This window comes from Gallinula chloropus (assembly GCF_964237585.1).
Source record: "Gallinula chloropus genome assembly, chromosome: 7".
Taxonomy (NCBI): domain Eukaryota; kingdom Metazoa; phylum Chordata; class Aves; order Gruiformes; family Rallidae; genus Gallinula; species Gallinula chloropus.
This window is the reverse complement of record NC_140092.1, coordinates 15,634,048-15,657,652: the sequence shown is the minus strand read 5'-3', so window position 1 is coordinate 15,657,652 and position 23,605 is coordinate 15,634,048. Positions and strand designations below refer to the sequence as shown.

General features: G+C 42.3%; 1 protein-coding gene across 1 annotated transcript in view; it reads left to right on the top strand.

The window, feature by feature from the left end:
- Positions 1–19,409: 19,409 nt before the first annotated feature.
- KCTD8 (potassium channel tetramerization domain containing 8) overlaps positions 19,410–23,605 on the top strand; it is a gene marked incomplete at both ends in the record, with an annotated part of 93,509 nt that continues 89,313 nt past the window's right edge. Inside the window, one exon of the mRNA XM_084266780.1 lies at positions 19,410–20,253. Within this exon, the coding sequence (XP_084122906.1) occupies positions 19,410–20,253 (844 nt within the window). The remainder of the gene's footprint in view (positions 20,254–23,605) is intronic.

Genomic DNA, 23,605 nt, shown 5'->3' with positions numbered 1-23,605 from the left:
GACCTAAAAACTTTTCCTTATATTGAACTTCAAGGTTTTTAGTAAGGGAAAGGACCAATTCCAAAACACTAAAATCTGTCAAGATGTTTTAATTGCACGGGGCTTAAGGGGCTCCAGAGATACTCTGTCCTAAAACAGACATTTCACTCTCAGTGTTTATTTTACATTTCATCTTCTTTTAAATTAACTAACAGTAAGACGATGACTTCGACTACGCCAGCTCAATCCTTTACATTTGTTGTGCAGATGAGAAGAGCTCCTATGCCAGGGCAGAGGCAGCTGCTCTGAAATAGGCTTTCCTCTGAGAAAAGCAGTGCAAGTCCTGGATCTGCACTAGGGTGCAGTGCACATGGACAGACCTTCTGGCAGAGCGTCTGAGGTGCAGGAAGGGCAGAGTGCAAGATTAAGGCAGAACTCAGAGAAATTAATACCTTGGGGACTGTAGCACAACCATGGATTTCCTTTTCTTCCTTGCTGGCCTGTTGTCAAGCTTAACTGCATGGGCCAAGCACTGGCTTCAAGATTATAGACCTGTGTAGAAGGGTCTGAGGGTTTTCTTCTTCCCTGTTTTGCGGATCAATGATTTGTCTAGTCTGCAAGGAAAAGTACCTACATATGTTTGGGAACATGTATTTATGATTTCAGTTCTTGTTCCCAATATTTTGAAACACACGCTTCTGCAAGCCTGCAAAGATAGGCTGTGCTTAATAGAAAACAAACTATCATCTCGCATCCAAGGTCATACTGCATCATTCCCTCGGGAGACCTCAAGCTCATTATTAGTACAGGAGCCAGATAAATACATGATAGAAGCCGCCACTGACACCGGCACATTAAACAGTCTTATGAAAGTTCAACAAATCTTCAGACAGAATAATCTGACATCTTATTTTTCTTCCTCTTTGGTTAGCTGTCTATCACTATGCAATTGAAGTATAAACAGAACATTTTATTAGGAACTATTATTAACAGAAATCCAAGGCTAAAAACTGTGCAGGAAAAAAAAAAAAAGTAATGGCACTTGAAAAAGTGAAGAATTCATCCCAGACTTGGAGCTGTTTTGCATTGCCATTTCTAACACATAGGACTGAGCCTTTTATTTTCATATCTTGCTGTAAGTCTTTGCCAGCCTGCTTATATTCCCCAAATAGCTTCTGCTTCACTACATTTCCATCTGTACAGAAAGGGCATGGACATAAACACTGATAAACAGTGAATGAAATCTTCCCTACCTCCCAGCTAAGGCAGGATACTGGCAGGCCATATTTTTCTTTTCAGAAAGTATTATGCTAGGGATTGAGTCTTTTATTGTGATTTAAGAGGGATTTTTACCAGGAAGCTGGCAGCATCAGGCATTTTTTGCTAGATGTTGCACTGCTCTGTGATACACAGGTGTGTGTCTTTTGGCTGCTATAATAACTTCTAAAAATGAACAAAGTACTGTTAACTGTATTTTCACCATTTCATCTCTGTAGTTGATTAAAGTAGATTTTAGTCTTGCAATTTGTTGTCTGAATTTTCCTCTGATTAAGAACAGGATTGTCACGTGTGCCTGCATAAAGGAGAGACCGGCTGCACCGGGAACATATCATCGGGCTGCGAGTACAAAACAGATTTCATGGGAAGTTATTTCCTGTGTGAAATAATCAAGGGACACTTGGAAGGCTCAGTTTCTGTGGAGTCCCGACTTCTTTTTGCTTATACCATTGGTATACTGGTAACAACCAGTAGAAATTTATCTGAGCCAGTTGAACAACAATTATCACAGTTATTCCCCACATCTATAGCAGAAATCAAGGTCCTAAATCACCAGAATTTTAGGGCAACACAGGTATAAGGTGTGGGTTAGGGAATTACAACTCCAGGTGACAACACTTTGATACAGAGTTTTTAAAATCAGCAGAAACATTTGAGTTAGTGAAAAAAACCCACTTTGCATCTGCAATTCTGTTTCCTATGGGAGGAATTTTTCAGTATGACATCATTGCAACGAGGTACAGATGTGTCACATATCCAGAACCAAGTTGTTCCCAGTGATAAGAATAATAAGGAAATAAGGATAGTTCATATGGTATGTTGAAATAAATACCATACAGTATTTAGCCAGTGTCAATGCAAACGTCTATTAGTGCAAAGGCATGACTACTGATGACAAAAGGGTACATGTATGCCCTAGAAAATTACACTTAGATTGCTTAGAACAGAAAAATGTTTCTCTAGAACTAAATTAATATCACCATAACTAAGCTCACATAATTCTCATTAATATCAATAGGAAGCTGGTGCCTAGAAAGAAGATAATAGAACCCTTATGCACTTGTGAGAAGCAGATTTGCAGCTGATTAATTAATAAAAATGATTAAGCTTGCTTTTATCCTCTGATCCTACACAACACACTTGCAAATGCATACACAGCCTGTGCCTCACATTCTCATAAATCAGCATCTATTCCTGAGGCCTGAACCCTCTTGTAACATTGGGAAAATAATACTCTCCCCCATTTAACTGTTTCCCTTTCACTTCCAGCTTGTTCAGCAGAGTTTCTCGAGTCTCCAGGTGCTTCTCCACACGTTCTTCAGAGTGGTGTTCAGAGCAGCCCTCACAGAGTCCCAACAATGAGCAGCTGCAGTAACGCACCCCAGAACACGCTGGAGGTGTCTGCAAGAGCAGCAAGACCAGGCAACACTGCAGTTAATGCAGGGCTTGAGAAAATTATTTTTCTTAGTTACTGTAATGAAGGAAAAACATGATGGGGAGCAGGCTGTAAGAAAGAATTTTAACCTCTGACAATAGATGTGTGGATTTGAAAAATATCTGGACTTCAACTCTGGTTTTGAATGAAAATTAAAATGTGATTGGAGAGGCTAAGAGTGATAGCTATGGTGAAGGTTTTAAATTGTCTAAAAGATAGATGCCTGAACTGCTGTTGCTGTTTGCCATGACCTTATGATGGAACATGACAGAAAAGACCATAAGCACTTCAGACATATTATCTTAGTGCTGTTCATTTTTCAAAACCATGGTGGCTATAAATCCCCATACCAAAAATCAATGTGGATCAACCTATCCTTTGGATGTGATTTGTAGTTATGGGGGGTATCCGAATCTCATTTAAACAGAGCTGTGGCACGCACACACTGCCTTAGCTTGTCTGAATGTGACGTCCTTCTGCAGCTGCACAAGAGTAGAGTGCACAAAATACATGTCATGAGGCGGTTTGGCATTGTGGACAATGGTACTTCATGGAGTCCTACAAAACTTGTGTCACATGCCAGTGAAACTTTAGCCTGTCAAAGCCTAAGAACTTAGTGTGATCAAAATGCTTCAAGGCATAAAGAAAGTAGAAATCTCCCCATTACATTTTTCATGTTTCACTGTCAGGTGAAGTGCCAGACAAAGTAATACCAAAGTAAGAGCATTAAAAGTTTTCTGCGAAGGTTTTTGTCTTCCCAGACCTCCTGTATGCATGTTGTGAAGCGGGGGTCTGTGCTAGGAAAAGAGGAAATTCTTAATTTCTTTGTTTAGGGAAATGTCCATACTGTCTCGTTTCTTTCTGCTATGCAGGTCAATAAAGATTTGGGGACACTGAGGAAGAGGAAGGATTTGTCCTTCTTACAAACATTTTGTCCGATTCTTGAAGTAAAGTAGAAAAAAAAAAGAGAGAAGCATTTTCACCTGTTGATCCTTGTTGTGGTTTTGCATGGCGGGATTCTGGTGTGGGGGGGAGGGGGGCGTTGGTGATGGTGCAGGGGTGGCTTCTGCAAGAAGCAGCTAGAAGCTTTCTGCAGGCCCAAGAGAGTAAACACCAGCCAGCTCAAGGCCACAGTCACCATTCATTCACTGCCTGCTAACTGGTATTTGCATTGCTGATACTGTGTGCATGCAGGATCTGCCTATTAGACAAAACATATTCAGTTCAATTATTGCCTTTAAGTGCCATACTTGGACTATAATTGGTTTGCCTATTCTCTTCCATACAGTACAACATATGTACAGTAATTAAACTTTTTATTTTTAACTGTTTATGACAAGCTATATCCTCCGCTAGCAAAAATTTTAAAAGGCAGGAAGAAAGGGACAGGAAGAGCAAACTAGGGAGACAAATTCCATCCAAAACACAGATTTAATTGCTAGATAGAAAGTCCTGTGGCAAAATCATATGATAAAATATATCTGAGTGATATAATGTTCATGATTCTGTGGAAGAAAGGGGAGACTGACCATTTCTGGTAGTAGTTATTGATGGAAACAAAGCAAAGGAAACCTTCCTATTGGAATGACTGATCCAAATTTGTTGGCATATTACTGGATAGTAATTACATGCTTTGGGTCTTTTTTTTATAAAATCTTTTTCCTGTACTATCTTAAAATCTCCCAAACATACAAAATTGCACTGCAATTACGAAAATATCGAAATACAGGTTTGCTTCCTAGTTTATGATAACATTTGTTTTTGTAACAAGAATAAGGAAAATGGACCTATATGTAGTACTTTTCTATCTGATTTTCTAGATCTTCTGTTAATGAGATCTGATAAATAAATTGGACTGAGAAGGGCTATTTTGCTGTTTAAGTGTTAAACTCCCACTATTACAAGAGCCTGTAGATTGGTTCAGTGTCCTTTTGTTTTTCCAAATGGCTCTGTAAAAGGAGACCAGGCAAACTGGGTCAATTATGATTTTGAAGTTAAAAAACCTTGGAAGTAGTTGGGCTTTAGTTTCATTTGATAGCACCTAAAATTTGTATTAGTGTATAAAATATACCCACAGCTTAGTGACGTGATGCTGTTTTAAAGGCCTCATGTTGATGGCATTCTGGAACATGCCAAAATTAATCCTGACCCTGCATTTGTAGTTTTGAGAGCCATTCTAGGTGGTTTTTGTAATTAGACCCTCCCAGGTAGCAGGAAACTAGAGCTCTGGCTCCTTCGTGAGCAGCTGTGCTCCCAGCTGGGTGTGTTTATTATAAACGAAAAAGAGTCCTCGAATTTCCATTCTCGGCATGACCATGCTTGGCTTCAGTCTCCACTTCTGGACGTCACTGAAGATAAACATTAAAAGCAGTCTGAATGCTGCCTCATAAAGATTTGGTTGACATAACATAGCATAATGATATATTTCTAATCAGGCTATTTAGTGCTATCAAAGGATCTTTTAAAAGATGAATCATGACTTGTCATTTGAATATAAATGTAACCTAACTCAGACAACTCTCTGTATAACGAGCCTGTGCAGTATAGAAACTGAATATGAAATGAAATATTTGCCTAAAGCATGCAGGTGATGATAACAAAACAATGGGGCATTGCTGACCCATGGTTATTGCTCATCAAAAAAAAAAAATTACTTGTATTTCAATCTCATTATAGAAACTGGAGAATGTGCTCTATACCATTATTCAAAACGGTGCATGGCATTGCATTGCCTCACACCTAGTTTGGAAGGTTTAAGTGAGATTTAAGGAGTACATGGGCCCAGTACTGTTTTTTTAACATGGGAGGATTTCATCATTAATAGCTACAGACAAGATATAAACCTCCTTAAAAGCAAGACATGGAAAAACAGCATTAAAAATTAGTTTTCCCTAAAGTCTCTAGTGTATATTTTTGTAGAGCTGGAGGTTTTTGTTTCGGGAGATTTTTTTCACGTGTTCAAAAAATGATTCCTTTCCAATCTCCCTTCTATTTAATTCTCTAACAAGCAATCTTTCCCTCTGCACCTCCTAGCACTTTCACTGCTTTTTTGCATGATTCATTGAGCTTTCTGTCTCACATATTTCATCCAAGTGTAACAAATCCCCCCAAGCCAGCACTGGTCTAGAAAACGATGAGAATGGGAAAGCAAGTTATTTCATATTGGGGCTAAAGTCTTTAGATTATTGTTCTGCCTTATAATATCTATGAATTTGTCTACTTAGTGGTTGTGCTGGTTTCTTAAAATCAGAGTTCTAGTTGAGATGCCCTCCAGATTTCTTGGGCAAAATTCTACGAAAGTAAACGGCAATTTTGCAGCTGATTTCAGGAAGGCAATGAATTTATGCAATTACTTTACTTTGTAAATATCTAAGAGATATACCCCTGTTCTGTTGTCTTATCCTGCTGCATTCTTCTTTTCTGTCTCCGTATGGTTATTCTTATAGATGAGTGAAACACCTTATTCCAAGGTGACTTCCATGCTATCAAAAGTAATCATTTTCTTCCCCAGAAACATGCCTCCCAATGTCCAGGCAGTCTCAATCAACTATTTAGAAAGTATTATTACCCATTAGTATGAAAATCTATTGGATGCCCTCTTCCACTAGGAATACATCTGGTCCAGCACATCATTTATTCCCTCTCTTGAACAGCAGGCTCCTCTAGCCAGCATCCGTTCTGATCTGTGTCCTGAGATCATGATGGTCGCGGAATGAATAGAGGTAATACTACACATAACCATGAGAAAACTAAACTGGGATGCTTTCAAGAAGACCAAAGGTGTTTTGTCACTACCCGTTTCCAAATAGAAGTTTAAAGCTGTTGATCCTTTCATTATAACACTATAAAAATATCGGGGGTTGTGCTCATAGGTAGGACATTCTCAGTCACAGGTATTATGAACTTGACCCTGTTAACAAATCTTCTTTTAATGCAGTAAAATGCATGGATGGCAGCCAGCCTCTCTACTTCCTCTGAAACTAGCCTCTATGATTAGCTATGTAGTAGAAATCTAATATGTTACAGTATAATACTCACAGGATGAACAAACTGGTTGAGACCATATTCCTTCCACATATGCAAAGTTTGACCACAGTCATTCCTTGTTGAACCTTACTGAAAAAGATGTGCTTTTTGTCCCAGAGAGAAACATGATCCCATAGACTAAATTCACCTCTCATTTACATGCAATGCATTCTATCTGGGATAAATTATTAGAATATCATCTTTTATGTATCCCAGCACAATTCTCTTTTTCTATCCTGCATCTTACAAATAAGATGTATTTCACTTTGGAAAGGTGAAGTTTCCCTTGTGTGTGCCAGCAAAACCTGTCAGCAGCTTGGCAGGTAGGAATTAAACCAAAAAAATGTCTGCAAGTACTCATGTAGGTCACAGTCTAAAAATTAATCCATGAAATTATACTGAACATTTTCTCTGCTCCCTTGTCCAATTCAGCTACAAAAGGTGTTTGCAGTTATTAACTAAAGTTAGTTTTAGGCTTATGTAGGTGACTGCACAATTTTAAACAGCCTCTGGACTACTCTGAATTATGCTACCTTTGAAGAACTGCATACCATATCCTTGCAAGAACAGATGGGAGAGGTGAAGAATTGGCCAATGGATTGTTCTGCACAGAGTTGCCATAGTTGTTGCTCCAGTACTTTTTGTTACCCAAGTGATGCAAACACCTCACAACAGAACTGAGGACCTTGCTTTATAAATTTACATTATAAAAATTCTGAGATGTTAATAGTCAGCCATTTATACCTGTTAGCTTATATTCAGCTAATGTGATGGTTTCAACATTTTTTGATTAGCATCCACTACAAAGGGGTGTGACCTACTAGTAGTAGGCTTCAAACTCACAGCTTTAATTCTGCTTACCATAATCATCTTTTGGCAACCCCAAGAGCTGACAGAGCACAAGCTGCCAACCACTGGTCTGAAACACAACTGCAACACACACAAGGCATAAAAAAAAATAAAGTCTATATAGGAGAAGAAGTCAGTTTGAAGATTTGAATGTTTTGTGGGTTTTAGGAAAACAATCTTTCAATTCCCAACTTCCAGCAGATGCAGAAATGAGCAACACATTTTTAATGTTTCATGATTTACAATATGAAGTGAACTTCATAAAGCCAAAACCAATGTTGGGGCTTATTAGTCAAATCCAAAATTAGTTGGCCATGTTCTTAATTCTGTGTTAATACTTTATTAGTACCTTTCCTATAGCTATTTATATTGCATTTATTAACTGCTTGAAGCACCTTTAGTGTGTTCCATAATTGTATTGAAATATCTGTGTATTCCTAGTACTTCAACCCATTGGATTTTAATTATTAGTTTCTGAAACATGTTGGTTCGATGTTAAATAGGACACACCTCTGTTTCACCTCTATATTTTTCTTTTAATCTCAGATTTATTCTTGATATCCTCCATTCTTACTTCTCCACACATGTGGGTTCTGTCATTCTCAGAAGTATTTAAACAAAAAATCTTGTGAAACTTACTGTGTAGAAATAGTGGCTGTTTTATCTCCACACATATTCTACCAACTTCATTTCTTCCACTTGATTCTCTCAAATCTATGACTAGGCTAAGAAAATCTGCCATTACTCCTACAGCTCTCTTGACCTTTCCACATGCCTTTTCATTTACTCAGTCATTTCACACTCGAGCTACTGTTTCTGGAGAAGGCAGAGTAAAGAATATTCCTGTAACTAGTTTATTCTCTATGACTGATTCAAATTCAACCCTGGATGACACCGAAGCTTTAGGAATGACCAGGTCACCACTGTTCTTTGCTCAAGGAACAAGCAAATTGATGCCCATACAAACAACTGCCAAGGAAAAACACGCAAAAGGGAACCCTTTGACACCCTCTCTGACTTTTCCCTTAGCATGGAGTGGACCAGCTGGAAAGAAAACTCAAAAATCTCCTTTCCACAGTGAATTTACTGGCTGATTTAAGATGGTATAACAAGAAGTTTACCTTTCTCTGGGTTGTCTGCCCCAAAGTAAAAATGAATGAAGTAATCTTATTCCTAAAAGCTGTTGCTCATAAGGAAGGTGGAGGTTTCCCATTTCAGAGACTTCCTGTTTCACATTCTTGCTGGCTCCATCTAATCTATACTTTTTAATGTTAATAGCCCAGTTAATGTAATCTTTGAGCCAGATTTCAGTCAGGCCCATAATACCCCACTTTTCTTCATATGACTGGCTCTCTCATTCTCCTGCCTACTTTCTTCGACTTCTATTTTTATATAGGCAGTGTAACAGCCTTTTATTATTGAGCTTACATTACCGTGTATTAATGTCTAAAACTTCCCCATCAATCTCTCATATAGCACATTTCCACTACATAGAATACATTTCCTTGTTAGCATTTACTCTTTTTGTTTTCATCTGCAATATGTACATTATGTTAGAGAGGAAAGATTTGGGTTTGCTTGAATAGGTTTGGGTGACTATTAGATACTACTTTATTGATCATAAGATGCTATTGTAGCAGTAGAATAACAAAAAAATAATCCAAACTGAGTTGCTGGTACACTCAGATAATTTCTAGAAGTCTTTCCTTCCCCATTCAGCATATTAAATAAAAAAGGGTCAGCAGGAATTGAAGGAGCTCTTAATCTCTTAAATATACATATAATACAATTGCCTATTTAGATATAAAAACCTTGGAACAGTGAAGTAGGTATCTACAGGTCACTGTAGAAAGTATTTTACATCATCTACTTCAGTATAAAGAATATACATATATTTCTATACAGGGCTGTTAATATGTTTAAATATATGTTTAATATGTTACAAAAAATTACATGTCAATCAGCATTAAACAATCAACATGACAAGAAAGAAACATAGTACAGCTTTTCAGCTGAAATATGCCTTTTACAGTGTTATCACCACTTTATACGTCAGTGTTCATGTGTCTGGGTTTGTCTGTTTTCCCTAACTGATGGGAAAATCCTGACTCTTATTTTCATTGTCTTCTCAGGCATGGGAAGCAGCCCTTTCTAAATCCTTTTGGGCAGTCCACCACTACAAATTTTACTTTCTTCTTTATGTCTTTTATTAATACTATTTTGATAGTGACAATTTGTTTGGCTGTTGTTATTAGAACTTAATACCGACTTTTGCATTTAAGTGTGTTAATTTACTGTGCTATTCTTTGAAGCTTTGTCATCTTCATAATTTTTCTTTTAAAGCTGTCATTATTTTATCATTATAATACCTTCACCAGCTTTCTTTTGTGAATGCATTCCCCTGCGTGACAAAGAAATTCTATCTCTACATTTGGATTTGGTTCTTCAGTGCAACATTTGGAAGAAAATATCAATTTCACAAAGAAAAAAGAAAAAATACACGGAAGCTACAAACAAATACTCATATTTCACTGTGCTATTTTGTCTCTTGCAGAATGAAATGGGTAGACAGTAAGCTCTAAAGCATTATGAATTATTATTTTATGCTCTCCATAAATATTGTTTCATACTAATGAAACATCAGTGTAACTGACACAGAAGCAAAGACTTAGTATCATCTCGATCCTGCATTGCATGTAAATACTTTTACATCGATCAGTACCCTCATTAGAGCCAATGGGGCTCTTCAAAGATTGCAAAAGTGTTTATGTGCCCAGTGCCAGAATGGTATTGAAGCACTTACCTCTGTTTAGGCACTTCAGTCATATTAATTTCAGTGAATCAGGATAGGTTCTTGTCTATCCTATTATAGATCTGACCTTAAGTGTTTTGTGGAATCAGAGTCATGCCCGACATTTTCTCTTCCTTTTCCACTTAGCCAACAGAAAAGCTGACATGCAGTGTTGTAGCTTTGCACGGCTGGGTTTTGGTGGGAAGTGGGGACTGCAGGTGTGGCTTCTGCAAGAAGCAGCCAGAAGCTCTCTGAAGCCCTAGGTGAGCAAATACCAGCTGGCTCAAGGCCAGAGTCACTGTTGACCAAGGCCAAGCCCATCACCAGTGGTCACAGCACCTCTGGGAATCAAATTTAGGAGAAAAAAAAAATGCAAGCAGCCACTTTTTGCCACCAGAAGTGGGTGTCCCCCTTCAGCCCATGGATGATGACAGGGAGCAGAGATCTCATCTACAGCCCATGGAGCAGGTGGAGACACCTGAAGGACACTGTGACCCCATCATAAGCCTGCATTGGAGCAAGCTCCTGGCAGCAAAACCTGCAGCTTGTGGAGAGACCAACCCACATTGGAGCAGTTTTGTGGGGGGAATTATGACTCGGTGGGGTACCAGGCTAGAGCAGTCTGGGCCTGAAGGTCGGCACCCCATGGAACGGAGCCATGCTGAGGCAGTTGGTGAGGAGCTGACACCCCAACAGAAAGGACTCATGGAGACCTTCAGGTAGGACTGTCTCCTGTCGGTGAGACCCCACGGTGCAGCAGATTAAGGGTGTGAGGAATGGACCCCCAGCTAAGAAGGAAAACAACTCATGAGGAACTGACGGAAGCCCCATTCCCCCAGTCCCTGCCCCTCCCTGTGCCACAGTGTGGGGGAAGAAGGGAGCGAAATCATAACTAAAGTGAAGTCTGCTGAGAGGAGGGGTGGGGGGAGATGCTTTAAGATCTGGTCGCACTTCTCATTATCCGGCTCTGGTTTCACTCTGTGTGTAGTGCAGTGTAATAAATTGAGAGTTTTCTTTCCTTTATTCTGTGTTCAGTCTGTTTTGCCCATGACACATTGCAGAATGATCTCTCCCTGTCTTTATCTCAACTACTAAGCCTCTCAATGTATTTTCTCCCCTTTCCAGCTGAAAGGATGTGATAGAGTGGCTTTGGTGGGCATCTGGCCTCCAGCCAGGGTCAAACCACCACATGCAGTCAAGCAAGTTAGGATATTACCAGAAATGTGACATTTATTGGTTTTGTGCATTTAGAGACTCAAGCATATTCTTTTACCTAAGAAATATTATGTATGATAGTTTATTTGATACTTTCTCCCTTAATGAAGGAAAATATCATTGTAATCGTCCATTCCAATATTAGATAACCTACAGCAAACAGGAAAAATCTATACTGAGTTTAGTGGAGCCATAATTTGTACCACTGTAGGGAGTTCCTGAAATAAACACTGCTGCATTAATTTCTGTGCACTAGACTGTAGATATATACCCACTCAGACATTAAGTGCCTACTTATCAGAACTCCTGAATACCACAAACACAAGCTGAAGCCAAAGGGAGCTGTGGTTATGGAGACTCTATCAAAATGCAGGAAAATCAAAATCTTTATTGACAAAAGAGTTACAGTCAGACTGTAGCTGCTCCAGCACAAGCGTGTACCACTACACGGATGTGCCAGCAGTGCCGGATGTTTCTGGATTTGATACAACTTAGGTTCATAAAGAAGAGTCGGAGAGACAATATGAGATTCCCTGTTCCGATGACAGCAAGAAGCAGCTCAGTCGCATAAAACCTGTGGCTATAGCAAGTGACCATATCGTATGCTTAACATTCAGGAGCCAGGTGTTAATGAAATGGAACCTAACTTCACTAGGATGAAACAATATGGTACCAGATATATATGTTTGTTGTGCCAGGCTGCTGATTTTAGCAGGCTCTGGGAAATTGCTGCTTGAGAATAAGAAAGAAATGAGCAGCTGAGCGGAACATCAATACACAGTACTTCTTTGGAGATCACTTCACATTGATCAACATTTAAAAGATTTTTTTTTTTTTTAAGATGAATGAATGAAGAAGGAAAAAATAGTACATTCAAATGCTAAATACAGCCTACACTGAGAAAAGTGAGAAAAATGTCATTGTCACACTTGGGATACACTTGCATAACTGTTCAGGCTATTAGGCCTAATTAAGAGTGAGCTAACATATTCTTGCTGTGGGGAGGGTATATGCAGAATATGCTAAATGTAGGGGTTCCTATGCTGAAGTTAGAACTAACTTAGATTTAGGTTACTGTAAAATCACGCAGAAGACAATTCTGCTCTGAAAAGGAACTATGAACTTAAGCACCAATGGCTCAGTTAGTTCTCAGAATGCTAATTCTGAGTGCTTATCTTAATAATGAAAACAAATTTTGCATTCTTCCCAGAACAAATCCAATGACATAAAATATCAAATTATTCTCATGTATGTTTGCATAAAAAATATAATTAAAATATTTTAATGAAGCTAGACTGGCTTACAATTCCTGGGGTTGCTCTTTTGGTTTTGCTTTGGTATTGTAGCACAGTGTAGGGAAAACTACAGACAGCTACAGTATGAAAAAACAGGCTTTATTTTAACTTTCATAAATTACTCAGCTCAAGAAGGACCTAGAACTCCTTGAAAGAGTCCAGTGCAGGGCTACCAACGTGATTAAGGGAGTGGCACACTTTCCTTATGAGGAAAGGCTGAGGGAGCTTTAACTTGGAGGACACTGAGGGGTGATGCAAGGGGTGCAAGCTGGAACATAGGAAGTTCCACGTGAACATAAGGGGGAACTTTTTCACTGTGAGGTTGATGGAGCACTGGAACTGACTGCCCAGAGAGGTTGTGGGGTCTCCTTCTCTGGAGACATTCAAAACCCGACGGTGCTCCTGTGCAATTTAGTCTAGGTGATCCTGCTCTGGCAGGGAGGTTGGACTAGATGACCTTTGGACGTTCTTTCCAACTCCTAATGGTCTGTGATTCTGTGACTCTGGACCCAAGGAACTCACCAGATAAAGCTAATGTAGCTGCTGCTGTGAAGAATTCAAACAAATCACTTCAGCCACTGCATGATGGAACTGACTTCACAGTGGCAACCTCCTTAAATACTGTCAGAAAACGGATTCTTTAGCTGTTAGTAGCTAGAAACTTTCAGTCCTTGAGAAGCCCAACTCGCTAAATTCTTTACTGATTAGCCTGACTGACAAAACTTCTCAACAATTTATTATTTTATTTTCTGAGAATGCATCATCTTTGAAACCTTAATAACTACTTGCTATGTTTCAAATGCAACTTAAATTAGAGCAATGAATTATTATGGACTGTAAAGAAAGCTCCCCACATGCTCAGAATCAAGCACGCAGACTAATTTCTTCTGATTTCAGTCCCAACAGTGCAACCAAATAATCTATAATACTAATCTAAATGTATGCAATGTTGTTTAGGTCCTGACTACACATTCCCACAGCACTAACTTTACATGTACGAGTGCTTCTGTTTAACTCAGAGAATTAATTACATGAATAAAAAAATTCTAAATTCTCGTAGAATCAGAGGTCCAATTATTTTGGAATAATGGAATGTTATGTATAAATACTTTTAAGGTTCAAAAAAGATTAATTTTGTGACTAGAAGGAAAATGTGGTGTGGAGAGGAGCTAATAGGGAACAAGCACAACACATACATTGCAATAACCACTGTCAGGTGGGTGGAAAATTGGCAAGCTGGAGTCTTAGAAAAGCCATTTCTTTGGAATGATACTTTGTTGCCAACAGAAAAAGAGATGTAAAGGAACAAGATCTAAGAATCCTTAATAGGAAAATATTATTAATTGGGGAAATGACAAAAATGACAACCAAAAGGAGAAGCGAATCATAAAACTGGCCAAGACTTTTAATGCTTACTGAGCCAGAGTACAGCAGTGTCAGAAATATCATTCTGCTGGCAGTTTGTCACACTCCTGTCTGCTATTTTAATGTCATTTTTTTAGGCTGATGACTTTTTGAAAGACAACATAATCATCTTAAATGCTTATTAGGTGATTTCTGTAATTATTGCAGACCTGCTCACAGTAATCATCTGGAACTTTTTCTGCATGATGAACTACTCTTCCTGTCTGATCCTGCAATTCAGGACAAAGGAACAATTCCCTTTGACTTCACTGGGAGTCTGCCAGAAGAATTTCCCTTCCAAAAAGTTCACCTAATTTATTCATTTGCTGGGATTAGAGACTTCTCATTATCTTCTTTCTAAGAACCTCTGATTAAGTGTCCAATTTCAGTATTTGTTCTTCTCCTACACGTTATCCTCTGCTTTGTTATTAATTTTCAGCAGTATTTCAGTATTTCAGTTGTATTTTACAACTTAATTTGAAAAGTGGTTATGCATCCTTCATTTCATGCTATCCACTGACAGTAAAAAATAAGACTGTAAATGGCAGGTATCACCTTGAACTGTATTAGTGAACACTATTCTTTTGGTTTTAAGTAATACTGGAATGTGTCTTTAAAACAAAGCTCTTGTGAAGGAAGCTCTCACTTCCACCTCTCTCCTCAGAAAAATGTTTTACTTTAGAGTTTTTACCAAGTACAACTTCACAAGAGATTACTGAAGCATTTTTTAAATTGTAAAAAAGTTACTTTTGCTAGGTGTTACAGCTCAAAACCTGCCTGAGCAATAAGACAAGGACCTGTATTAATTCCTGACATCCCAATTGCCATATCTGAACTGGACAGCCTGAGCAGCAGTAAATCGTCCTTTTATCTAGATGAATTTTTCATAAGAGTGACCTGTTTGACCTACACAATGTGGTCTTGATGTTCTTCCTGACCCTCTTTTCTGTCATTTCCCCCTCTCTCAGCATGATCCTCTCAGATAAGTCTAGTTTTATCAGTAGCCTGGTCAAACCTGACTGACTCCAGGGCAAGAAAGACTACAATGTAAATTTTTTTTTCTAAGGGAGGTGTCCTGCCTGTGCTCCTCTAGTCTGCTTTCAATGAGGTGGTGTTGCTACCTGTTGCTTGCACCAGTGTGCCTAAGGGAATCTCCAAAAGAAATTCACTTGTACATGAAGTCTGCATTTTTTTTCTCTGCTTTAAGCATCAGAAATCCTCATGTATCTGAAGCTAAAGGATATTTACTTTCGTACTTGCAGATTAACTTGTTTCCACTGTATTGGCTTTAAACTTCACTCAAATGGCACTACAGCATGTTGTTGCAATACACAAAATGTGTAAGAAGATGCTTTTTACTCCACAGAGCACAAATACATTCTTTTTGCCCGATCTCATGAAAAATTACCTTTGTCATTGATTCGAACAAAGACATTGTTGGATCTAGCATGTACATATTCACAGAGGAAACCACCACAAGCTAACCAAATATTAGGCAGCACACAGGAGCTTAATACACAAGTGACTGAAAGCATTTGGTACAAGGATTTCTCAAGTCCTTCAGGCAACTGCTGCTGAACCTAGAAAGAATGAAGCACTGATTCTTCCTTGCTTTCCTGATAATTCTGAGAAGAAATTTCTTCTTTACCAAAGTAATACATTAACATTTATTTTATGCATAACTTCCAAGCAACCTGTCAAACTCAGGCAATTCTAAGTGGTAAATGATCTCCCTCTAACATTTCTCAAGCTACATGTTCTTAAATATATATGTACACATATCCTCACAAACACAGGTCACTAGAGAGAAGGTTTAAGATAGTTCTGCTGGGGCCATGGGCTTCTGGAATGAGAAAGGAATGCAGCTGTCCCCTTGCTAAGGGCCCCACACTGGGTATGGCAGTAGGTCAATGCTGCTTGACAGTGTGATGCTGCAGTGTCATGGCCATACAGCACTCTGGCACGAGTTGTCTTAGACATGGGCAAACTATTATTCCATATTATACGGAAGAAATCTGTCCTTATAGCAATCAGCAGAAATATTTCCACTGAATACTTAGGAGAAACAGTATTCCCTGCAGGCAAGTACAAGACAATGAATGCTGTCTCTGGTGCCTTAAGGATTTGAGCCTCAAGAAATATATGACAAAATGACCAATAAACAATGATGCCCTGCTTTCTTGGTGCACAGCAGTTTGAATGATTTTTCTGACCTTTAAGAGCATTTCAAACAAAATAACCAGGAAAGAGAGAGAATTTTACTCAGTTTCTAGCAGTCATCCTTATTTTAAAAACTATTTATTGGTTTCAGTAAATGGTCAAGAAGGGGCACTGCAGAAATCTTTCCTGCGCATTTGCTCTCTATTAGAAGCCCTTTAACTCCCACATAATTCTTATGTTTGAAGCACAACAGATCTATTTTTCACAGAATCACAGAATGGGAGGGAATGGAAGTGATCTTTCAAGATCATCTAGTCCAACCCCCCTGACAGACCAGGATCACCTACAGCAGGCTGCACAGAACAGCATCCAGCAGGTTTTTAATGTCTCCAGAAACAGAGACTCCACAATCTGGGCAGCCTGTCCCAGTGCTCTGCCACCCTTACAGTAAAGAAGTTCCCCCTCATGTTTAGGTGGAACTTCCTCTATTCAAGTTTATGCCCACTGCCTCTTGTCCTGTCACTGGGCACCACTGAAAAAAGACTGACACCCACCCATCAGGTATTTATTAGCATTGATAAGATCCCCCTCAGTCTTCTCTTCTTTAGGCTAAAAAGTCCTAAGTCCCTCAGCCTCTTAGAGAGATGTTCTAGCCCCCTAATCATCTTCATAGCCCTTTTTTGTACCCTCTCCAGCAGCTTTCTGTTCTTCTTGAATTGGGGAGCCCCCCAGAAATGCCCACAATATCCCAGATGAGGCCTCACCAGTGCAGAGTCGAGGGGGAGGAAAACCTCCCTCGACCTGCTGGCCACAGTTCTCTCGATATCCCCCAGGATGCCATTGGCTTTCTTGGCCATGAGGGAACATTGGTGCTCATGGTTAACCTGTTGTCCACCAGGACTCCCAGGTCTTTTTCCACAGCGCTGCTCCGCAGCAGGTCAGCCCCTAACCTGTACTGGTAAGTGGAGTTACTCCTCCTTAGGTGCGGGACCCTACACTTGCCCTTGTTTAATTTCCTAATACTACTCTCTGCCCAACTCTCCAGCTTGTCCAGATCTCCCTGGATGGCAGCACAGCCTTCTGGCATGTCAGCTACTCCTCCCAGTTCTGTATCATCAGTAACCTTGCTGAGGGTGCACTCTATCCCTTCAACCAAGCCAGTGAATATATTGAGCAGGACTGAGCCATGAGGAACATCACTTGTTACAGCTCTCCTTCTAGGAGTCTTTGCTCAGTCTTTCCAACACTCCCCACCCAGTGGGTGGGTGGTGAATGTGCCTCCCCTCACATTAGCCATGTAGTTAGTTCTCTCTAAATGTGGATTTAGGGTCTATGGCAAATGGAAGGAGAAAGTAGTGCCATAGACTGATCCATTTCACCTTGAAAGAGGTATCTAAGATAGGTGGGATGAAGTGCTGTAGCGACACCTTTATAACTAACTGCCTTGAAAGTGACGAGTCTACACAAAGTGGTTTAAAGAGTATGACTAAGCCTTGGATGACCGGTCATCTTGATGGCTGAGGTAGGACTGCAACCAGATCTTCCTGCGAACTGATGACTTTTACCCCCAGGCCTTAAGTAACATTGTTTAATGAAGAATAAGTTGGACTTACTGTGTCTCTGTGTGGCACAATTAAGGGTTTAAACCATAACTTTTAAGGGAACATAAAAAACAGAGCTAAAATGTTAACATGTCTGAGCCACTCAGCACCAACAGAGTCACACTTGGATCCATCAGAGGAATGCAGGCAGGTCTGGGCCACAGTTTCTGCTGGCAAGAGCAATCGTACACCTCTCATCCAACACATGGGCACAAGTCTGTGCTCAGTACATTCCAGCAGCACAGCCTGAAAGTACATGCACCAGAAATCTGGATGCAGGTGACTTGTGGCTCCAGCTAAAAACAAATAAATAATTAAAAAAAAAATCTACCGAAATAGAGTACAAATTTTATCGCTACTTGGCCAAGAATCCAGACACTAACATGCTCCAAATCAAAATGTGTCTGGCATTTGGATCCTAATGGCAGCTGACTTTCTTTTCTGCTCTGAATCACTCCAATCCCATTGTCAAGCTAGAGAGCACATTAAGCTCCTCTGAAAATCAAGATCCCAGTGTGCCATGCCCCAGCGAAGCCGCAGGATATCCAATACAGCATTTGTGTCCCACCAGGGCCCGTCAGATTTCTGCCACCAGCACAGCTGAACACTGGTTTCTTTTGTGCCCTCAATTAAACCCCCCCCCCTTTTCTCATGGCAAAGGCATGCTGATACAGGGAAGATGGTGAAAAACGCTGTCACTGGCATCCTGCCGGATGCTACTTTCAGATGTACGACCATCATTGTGTCACTCTGCAGGTGCCGACCGGAGTGACAGCATAAGGGAGGCAGGGGATTTCGAGGGAGGTTTTGAGGTTTTTAAGGGGCGGGGTGGTGGTGGAATAAAATCCAAAGCGAACCAAAAAAGCCGAGGGGAGGAGCCGAGGTAGGGGCTTGGCTCTTCCCTGGGCCGAGCCTGGTAGCGCGGCAGCGCTTCGCCAAGTGGCAGCTGGCTCTGGCGGCCGCTCGGCCCTGAGGCCCCCGCGCCCCCCGCTGCCGCCTCGGAGAGCGCTGCCGGCGAGGCGGGGCAGCGCTCGGATCGGGTCGGGTCGGGTCGCGCCGGGGCAGCTCGCAGTCCAGCCCGTCCCGTCCCACCCTGCCGCCGGGGCGGTGCGGGGGCGCCGCGGGGCAGGTGAGGGCCGGCGCCGCTCCCGGGGCCGTGCCACCCGCCGCCGTGCCGGAGGGCGGCGGGAGCAGCGGCTCCGTCCAGGCGCTTCCGGGCGCGCCGGGCGGCGGGGGAAGGAGGAGAAGAAGAAGAAGAAGGAGGAGGAGGAGGAGGAGGAGGAGAAGGAGGGGAGAGGTGGGGTGGGTGGAGGGGAGGGAGGGAGGCCGCCTTTTTTAGGAGGGAGACCCTCCTTCGCGGCCGCCCGCTCGCAGCCATGGCTTTGAAGGAGGCGGGCGGCAGCATCCTGCCCATCAGCGACATGGTGTCGGGGCCGTCGGGCTCGCCGTTCCCCGAGGTGGTGGAGCTGAACGTGGGGGGCCAGGTGTACGTGACGAGGCACTCCACGCTGCTCAGCGTCCCGGACAGCACGCTGGCCACCATGTTCTCCCCATCCCGGGGCGGCCCGGCGGCGGCCCGCCAGCTGCCCAGGGACAGCCGAGCGCGCTTCTTCATCGACCGCGACGGCTTCCTCTTCAGGTACGTGCTGGATTACCTGCGGGACAAGCAGCTGGCGCTGCCCGAGCACTTCCCCGAGAAGGAGCGGCTCCTGCGGGAGGCCGAGTACTTCCAGCTGGGCGACCTGGTGAAGCTGCTTTCGCCCAAGGTCACCAAGCAGAGCTCGCTCAACGACGAGGGCTGCCAGAGCGACCTGGAGGACAGCAACTCGCAGGGCAGCAGCGACCGGCTGCAGCGGGCGGCGCTGGACAAGCGCTCGGGCTTCCTCACCGTGGGCTACCGCGGCTCCTACACCACGGTGCGGGACAACCAGGCGGACGCCAAGTTCCGCCGCGTCGCCCGCATCATGGTGTGCGGCAGGATCGCCCTGGCCAAGGAGGTCTTCGGCGAGACTCTCAACGAGAGCCGCGACCCCGACCGCCCCCCCGAGAAGTACACCTCCCGCTTCTACCTCAAATTCACGTACCTGGAGCAAGCCTTCGACCGGCTCTCCGAGGCGGGCTTTCACATGGTGGCTTGCAACTCCACCGGCACGGCCGCCTTCATCAACCAGTACAGGGACGACAAGATCTGGAGCAGCTACACCGAGTACATCTTCTTCAGTAAGTGCTGCCCGCGCTCCTGCCGTCCCCCATCCCCGGGGCTTGCACGGGGGTGTGCAGTGAAAAGTACATCTGCACCCCCCACTCCAGCCCTCGCAGTCCCAAACCAACATGTAGCTCGAGTGAAATTGGGGCTGCCCCCTTGTTCGGCGCTGTCACCGCCACAGTTCAAATTTAATTTTGTGCGCCGAGGGGAGGGCGGGACAGGGCTGCCCACTGCCCCGTCCGGAGCGCAGACAGGGAGCAGCTCCCTCCACTCCTCAGGGCAACCGGGGCTGCCCCCACTCCTTGGTGATGAGTGTGCACCAGGGAGGACCAGCCGCCCTCCCTCCCCCCTTTCCCAACCCCCTCCCCCGCACCGCCTGCCCCATGTCGGGGTCTCTCAGAGGGGCGCCGCACCGGTGCCGGAGCGGGGGGCTGCGGCGGTGGAGCTGGGGTGTCCCAGCCTGCTGGCCGGGCTCAGCGCCGGCTCCGCCGCGGCGGGTTGCGGCGCTCCCGCCCAGCCAGGCGGTGCAGAGGTTGCAGCGGCGGAGCCCCGAGCAAGGAAAGGTTTTAATATTTTATCGCTGCGTTTCCTGCCCAAGCGAGCGCACTGCGCCTGGGCACGGTCTTCGCGAGGGAAGGGGAAGCGAGGGCACAGCCAACTTCCCGAGGAGCAAGAAAGAGTCAGGCTCCGAGGTGGGGAGAAAAAATGGGAAGAAAAAAAAAAAAGAAACCCAAACCGCTCTGTGGCCAGTACAGAGCTCCTAAGCAACTTCGCTGGTTGGCTTTGGGTAGCCGTAAAGGTTTCAGGTCACTCACAAAGAGGAAAATTGGGTGATGACGAATGAGTTTCATTCTGGCAAAGTATGTAGTGCTATATGTAGGGCACTGGTTGGACAGTGGCTTTGGGTAATGAAACTGCAGCTGGATGGAGAACACCAGCTCCTGGCAGAGATTTGTCTTTGAAAGGCAGAGGCAGCCTTACACGTTACAGATGTGCCTGAGAGCCGAGTAAGCCTGTGGAAGAGAGGTGTTCTCCATTCCTTTCTTTCTTCTCCTGTCTGTGTGGTCTCACACTCCCTGAGCGCAGGAGATGCTTTGGTAGAGCATCTGCCTGTTTGTGCAGTGAGGTGGGAGATGCAGCCTCTAACTAACTTCACTGATAGGGCAGCTGAACAGAAGCAACCTGTTTTGTGTGCAAAACTGGACCTAGGCACCGTGTTTAATAGAGGAGTGAAATGTGAATGGTTTTCTACTTGGAGGAGGAATTCATCACATAGTTTACATTCCTGTATATCATATAGGTGGTGACCACCCTTTGCTGAGCAGACTTAAGTACTTCAAATCAATCTTCAAAACTGTATTTAAACAGTTTTTGAAGGTTTATTGCAAGTCATCTTTCATAAAAACTGAGCTGTAGTTTTACATTCATTCTTCCGGGTGGACTTCTATCAAGTATTTTACATGAGTATTGAATCTCCTTTCTAAGAAAAATGAACATACTGATTTTCTAAATAGTAGAAATTCCTTATTGTTATTATCAAAACTATAAAATGGTTCTGTTTGCTCAGAGATAGATTTGTAGGTATGTAATTATTTATGTGCATTTGTGATGCTCATAATGTTTTGGGTTATTTTTGTGCGTGTGTGTGTTGTGATGAGATTGCTGTATAGAATAGTGCTCTAATTCAGAGCAGTGTTCCAAATTAATCCCTGGTGTAATACCACTGATTTATGTGGAATAATGCCAGAGATGAATTGAATGTTGTACATCATCATTTTTGTTTTGATTTTTAGTCTACCAGTTTACAATGTTGTGAAAAGTAAAACGGTTACTTAAATTGATACAGTTAATTGAAAAATTATGGGGTTTGCATAATGTTTTTGGAGATGTTTGGTTTTTTGGTTGTGGGGTTTTTTTTTTTACTTATGAGTGCAAAAAATGGCTGAGAGAAAAGTAGGCTGAAAAGATGGGGAGCATATTTTCATTTTGATTGCTTGTTAGGCATTTAGCAACCTTTTTGTTTAACAATTTTGTATATTTTCGTATGATTAGATAGACTTTTCTCAACATGGAGGCAAAACTTAAAAAAAATCACCCAAGTGGGAAGAGAAACAAGTGAAACACAATGCCTGAGCTGGTACTTTAGGTTTTGATTTCAGGTTTGTTTTGGTTTGAGTTTGCAGGTTTCTGGGTTTTGAGAGTTTTTTGTTTTTTTTTTTTTTTAAACTGACTAAATGACCAACTGATGGAGACTATTGATAAAACAAGATTTTATTATTATTAAATGCCCTGGATGGGTTGCGTGCTTCCTATGTTGCTTTGCTGGACTGCTGTACAAGACTCTATCGAAGGGAGAGGAAACCTTGGAAGCATCAGGCCTCTGCACCAGGGGTGCAAAGGGTGGTTACTGCATGAATGTAACCAGCATTTGCAATTCCTTCCTCACTCAAAACCAGAGCTAATATACAAAGAGAAGAGCAGCCATTCTTCAGTTTGATCCTTGCCACATGGCCCCATGACCCCAGAATGGAGGCAGTTTTGGGTGGGGTGGTTGCTCATTTCAAGAGCCCTCTTGGACAATGCCCAAACCTGGGCTGTGCCTTTCAGATAAAAATAAAAAGGAAAAAAACCCCACCTTTGGGGAGACTATTCTTGTTTTGGCCAGCGCCTGAAACTTAATTTGGTGCTAGTGCAGAAGAAACCTAGTTTTATGTTCACTGGAAAAAGCCCTAGCTGCATTTGCATTTGTTATTCACAGCATGAGCATCTGCAAGCAGCAACTGTATTAGTTGTTGGTCTGTAATCCTATAGCAACCACACAAACTTCTCTTTCACCATTTCTCCTGAGGACTTGTGGATAAGTCTGTTTTCTAGTAACAGTAGATAGCAAAGCAATTGGAAAAATATGGCTGGATATATACATTCTGCCCTTTTCCTAAGGTCATGGGTAGCTGAATTGAGTTTCTTGCTGAGAGGTACTAAGGAATGTTCGGAGGCCAAAGGTGGCCTTTTAATCTATGATTTGTGGAATAGATTTCAGTTCTGTTTCTAGTGTCTCAAACTTCAGTATTTACTTTGATTTGAAAGGACCACCTAGCACATTTTTAAAAAATGGAAATTACATTCTCTCAAATATTACTGCAGATGGAATTCACCTTGGCTACCATGCATGTATTTACTAAATTTCTTAATACGGAGGGATGGATTGCAGACTAATTCTGACTGAAGAACCAGAGGTCGTTTGAAACCGCTTACCAGGAAATAATGCTCCAGCCTTCGGCAACATGTTCTGACAAGTACAGAGACAGACTTTCCACCTTATTATGCATAATTCCTATAAAAAACATGAGGTTCTCTGCCCCCGGT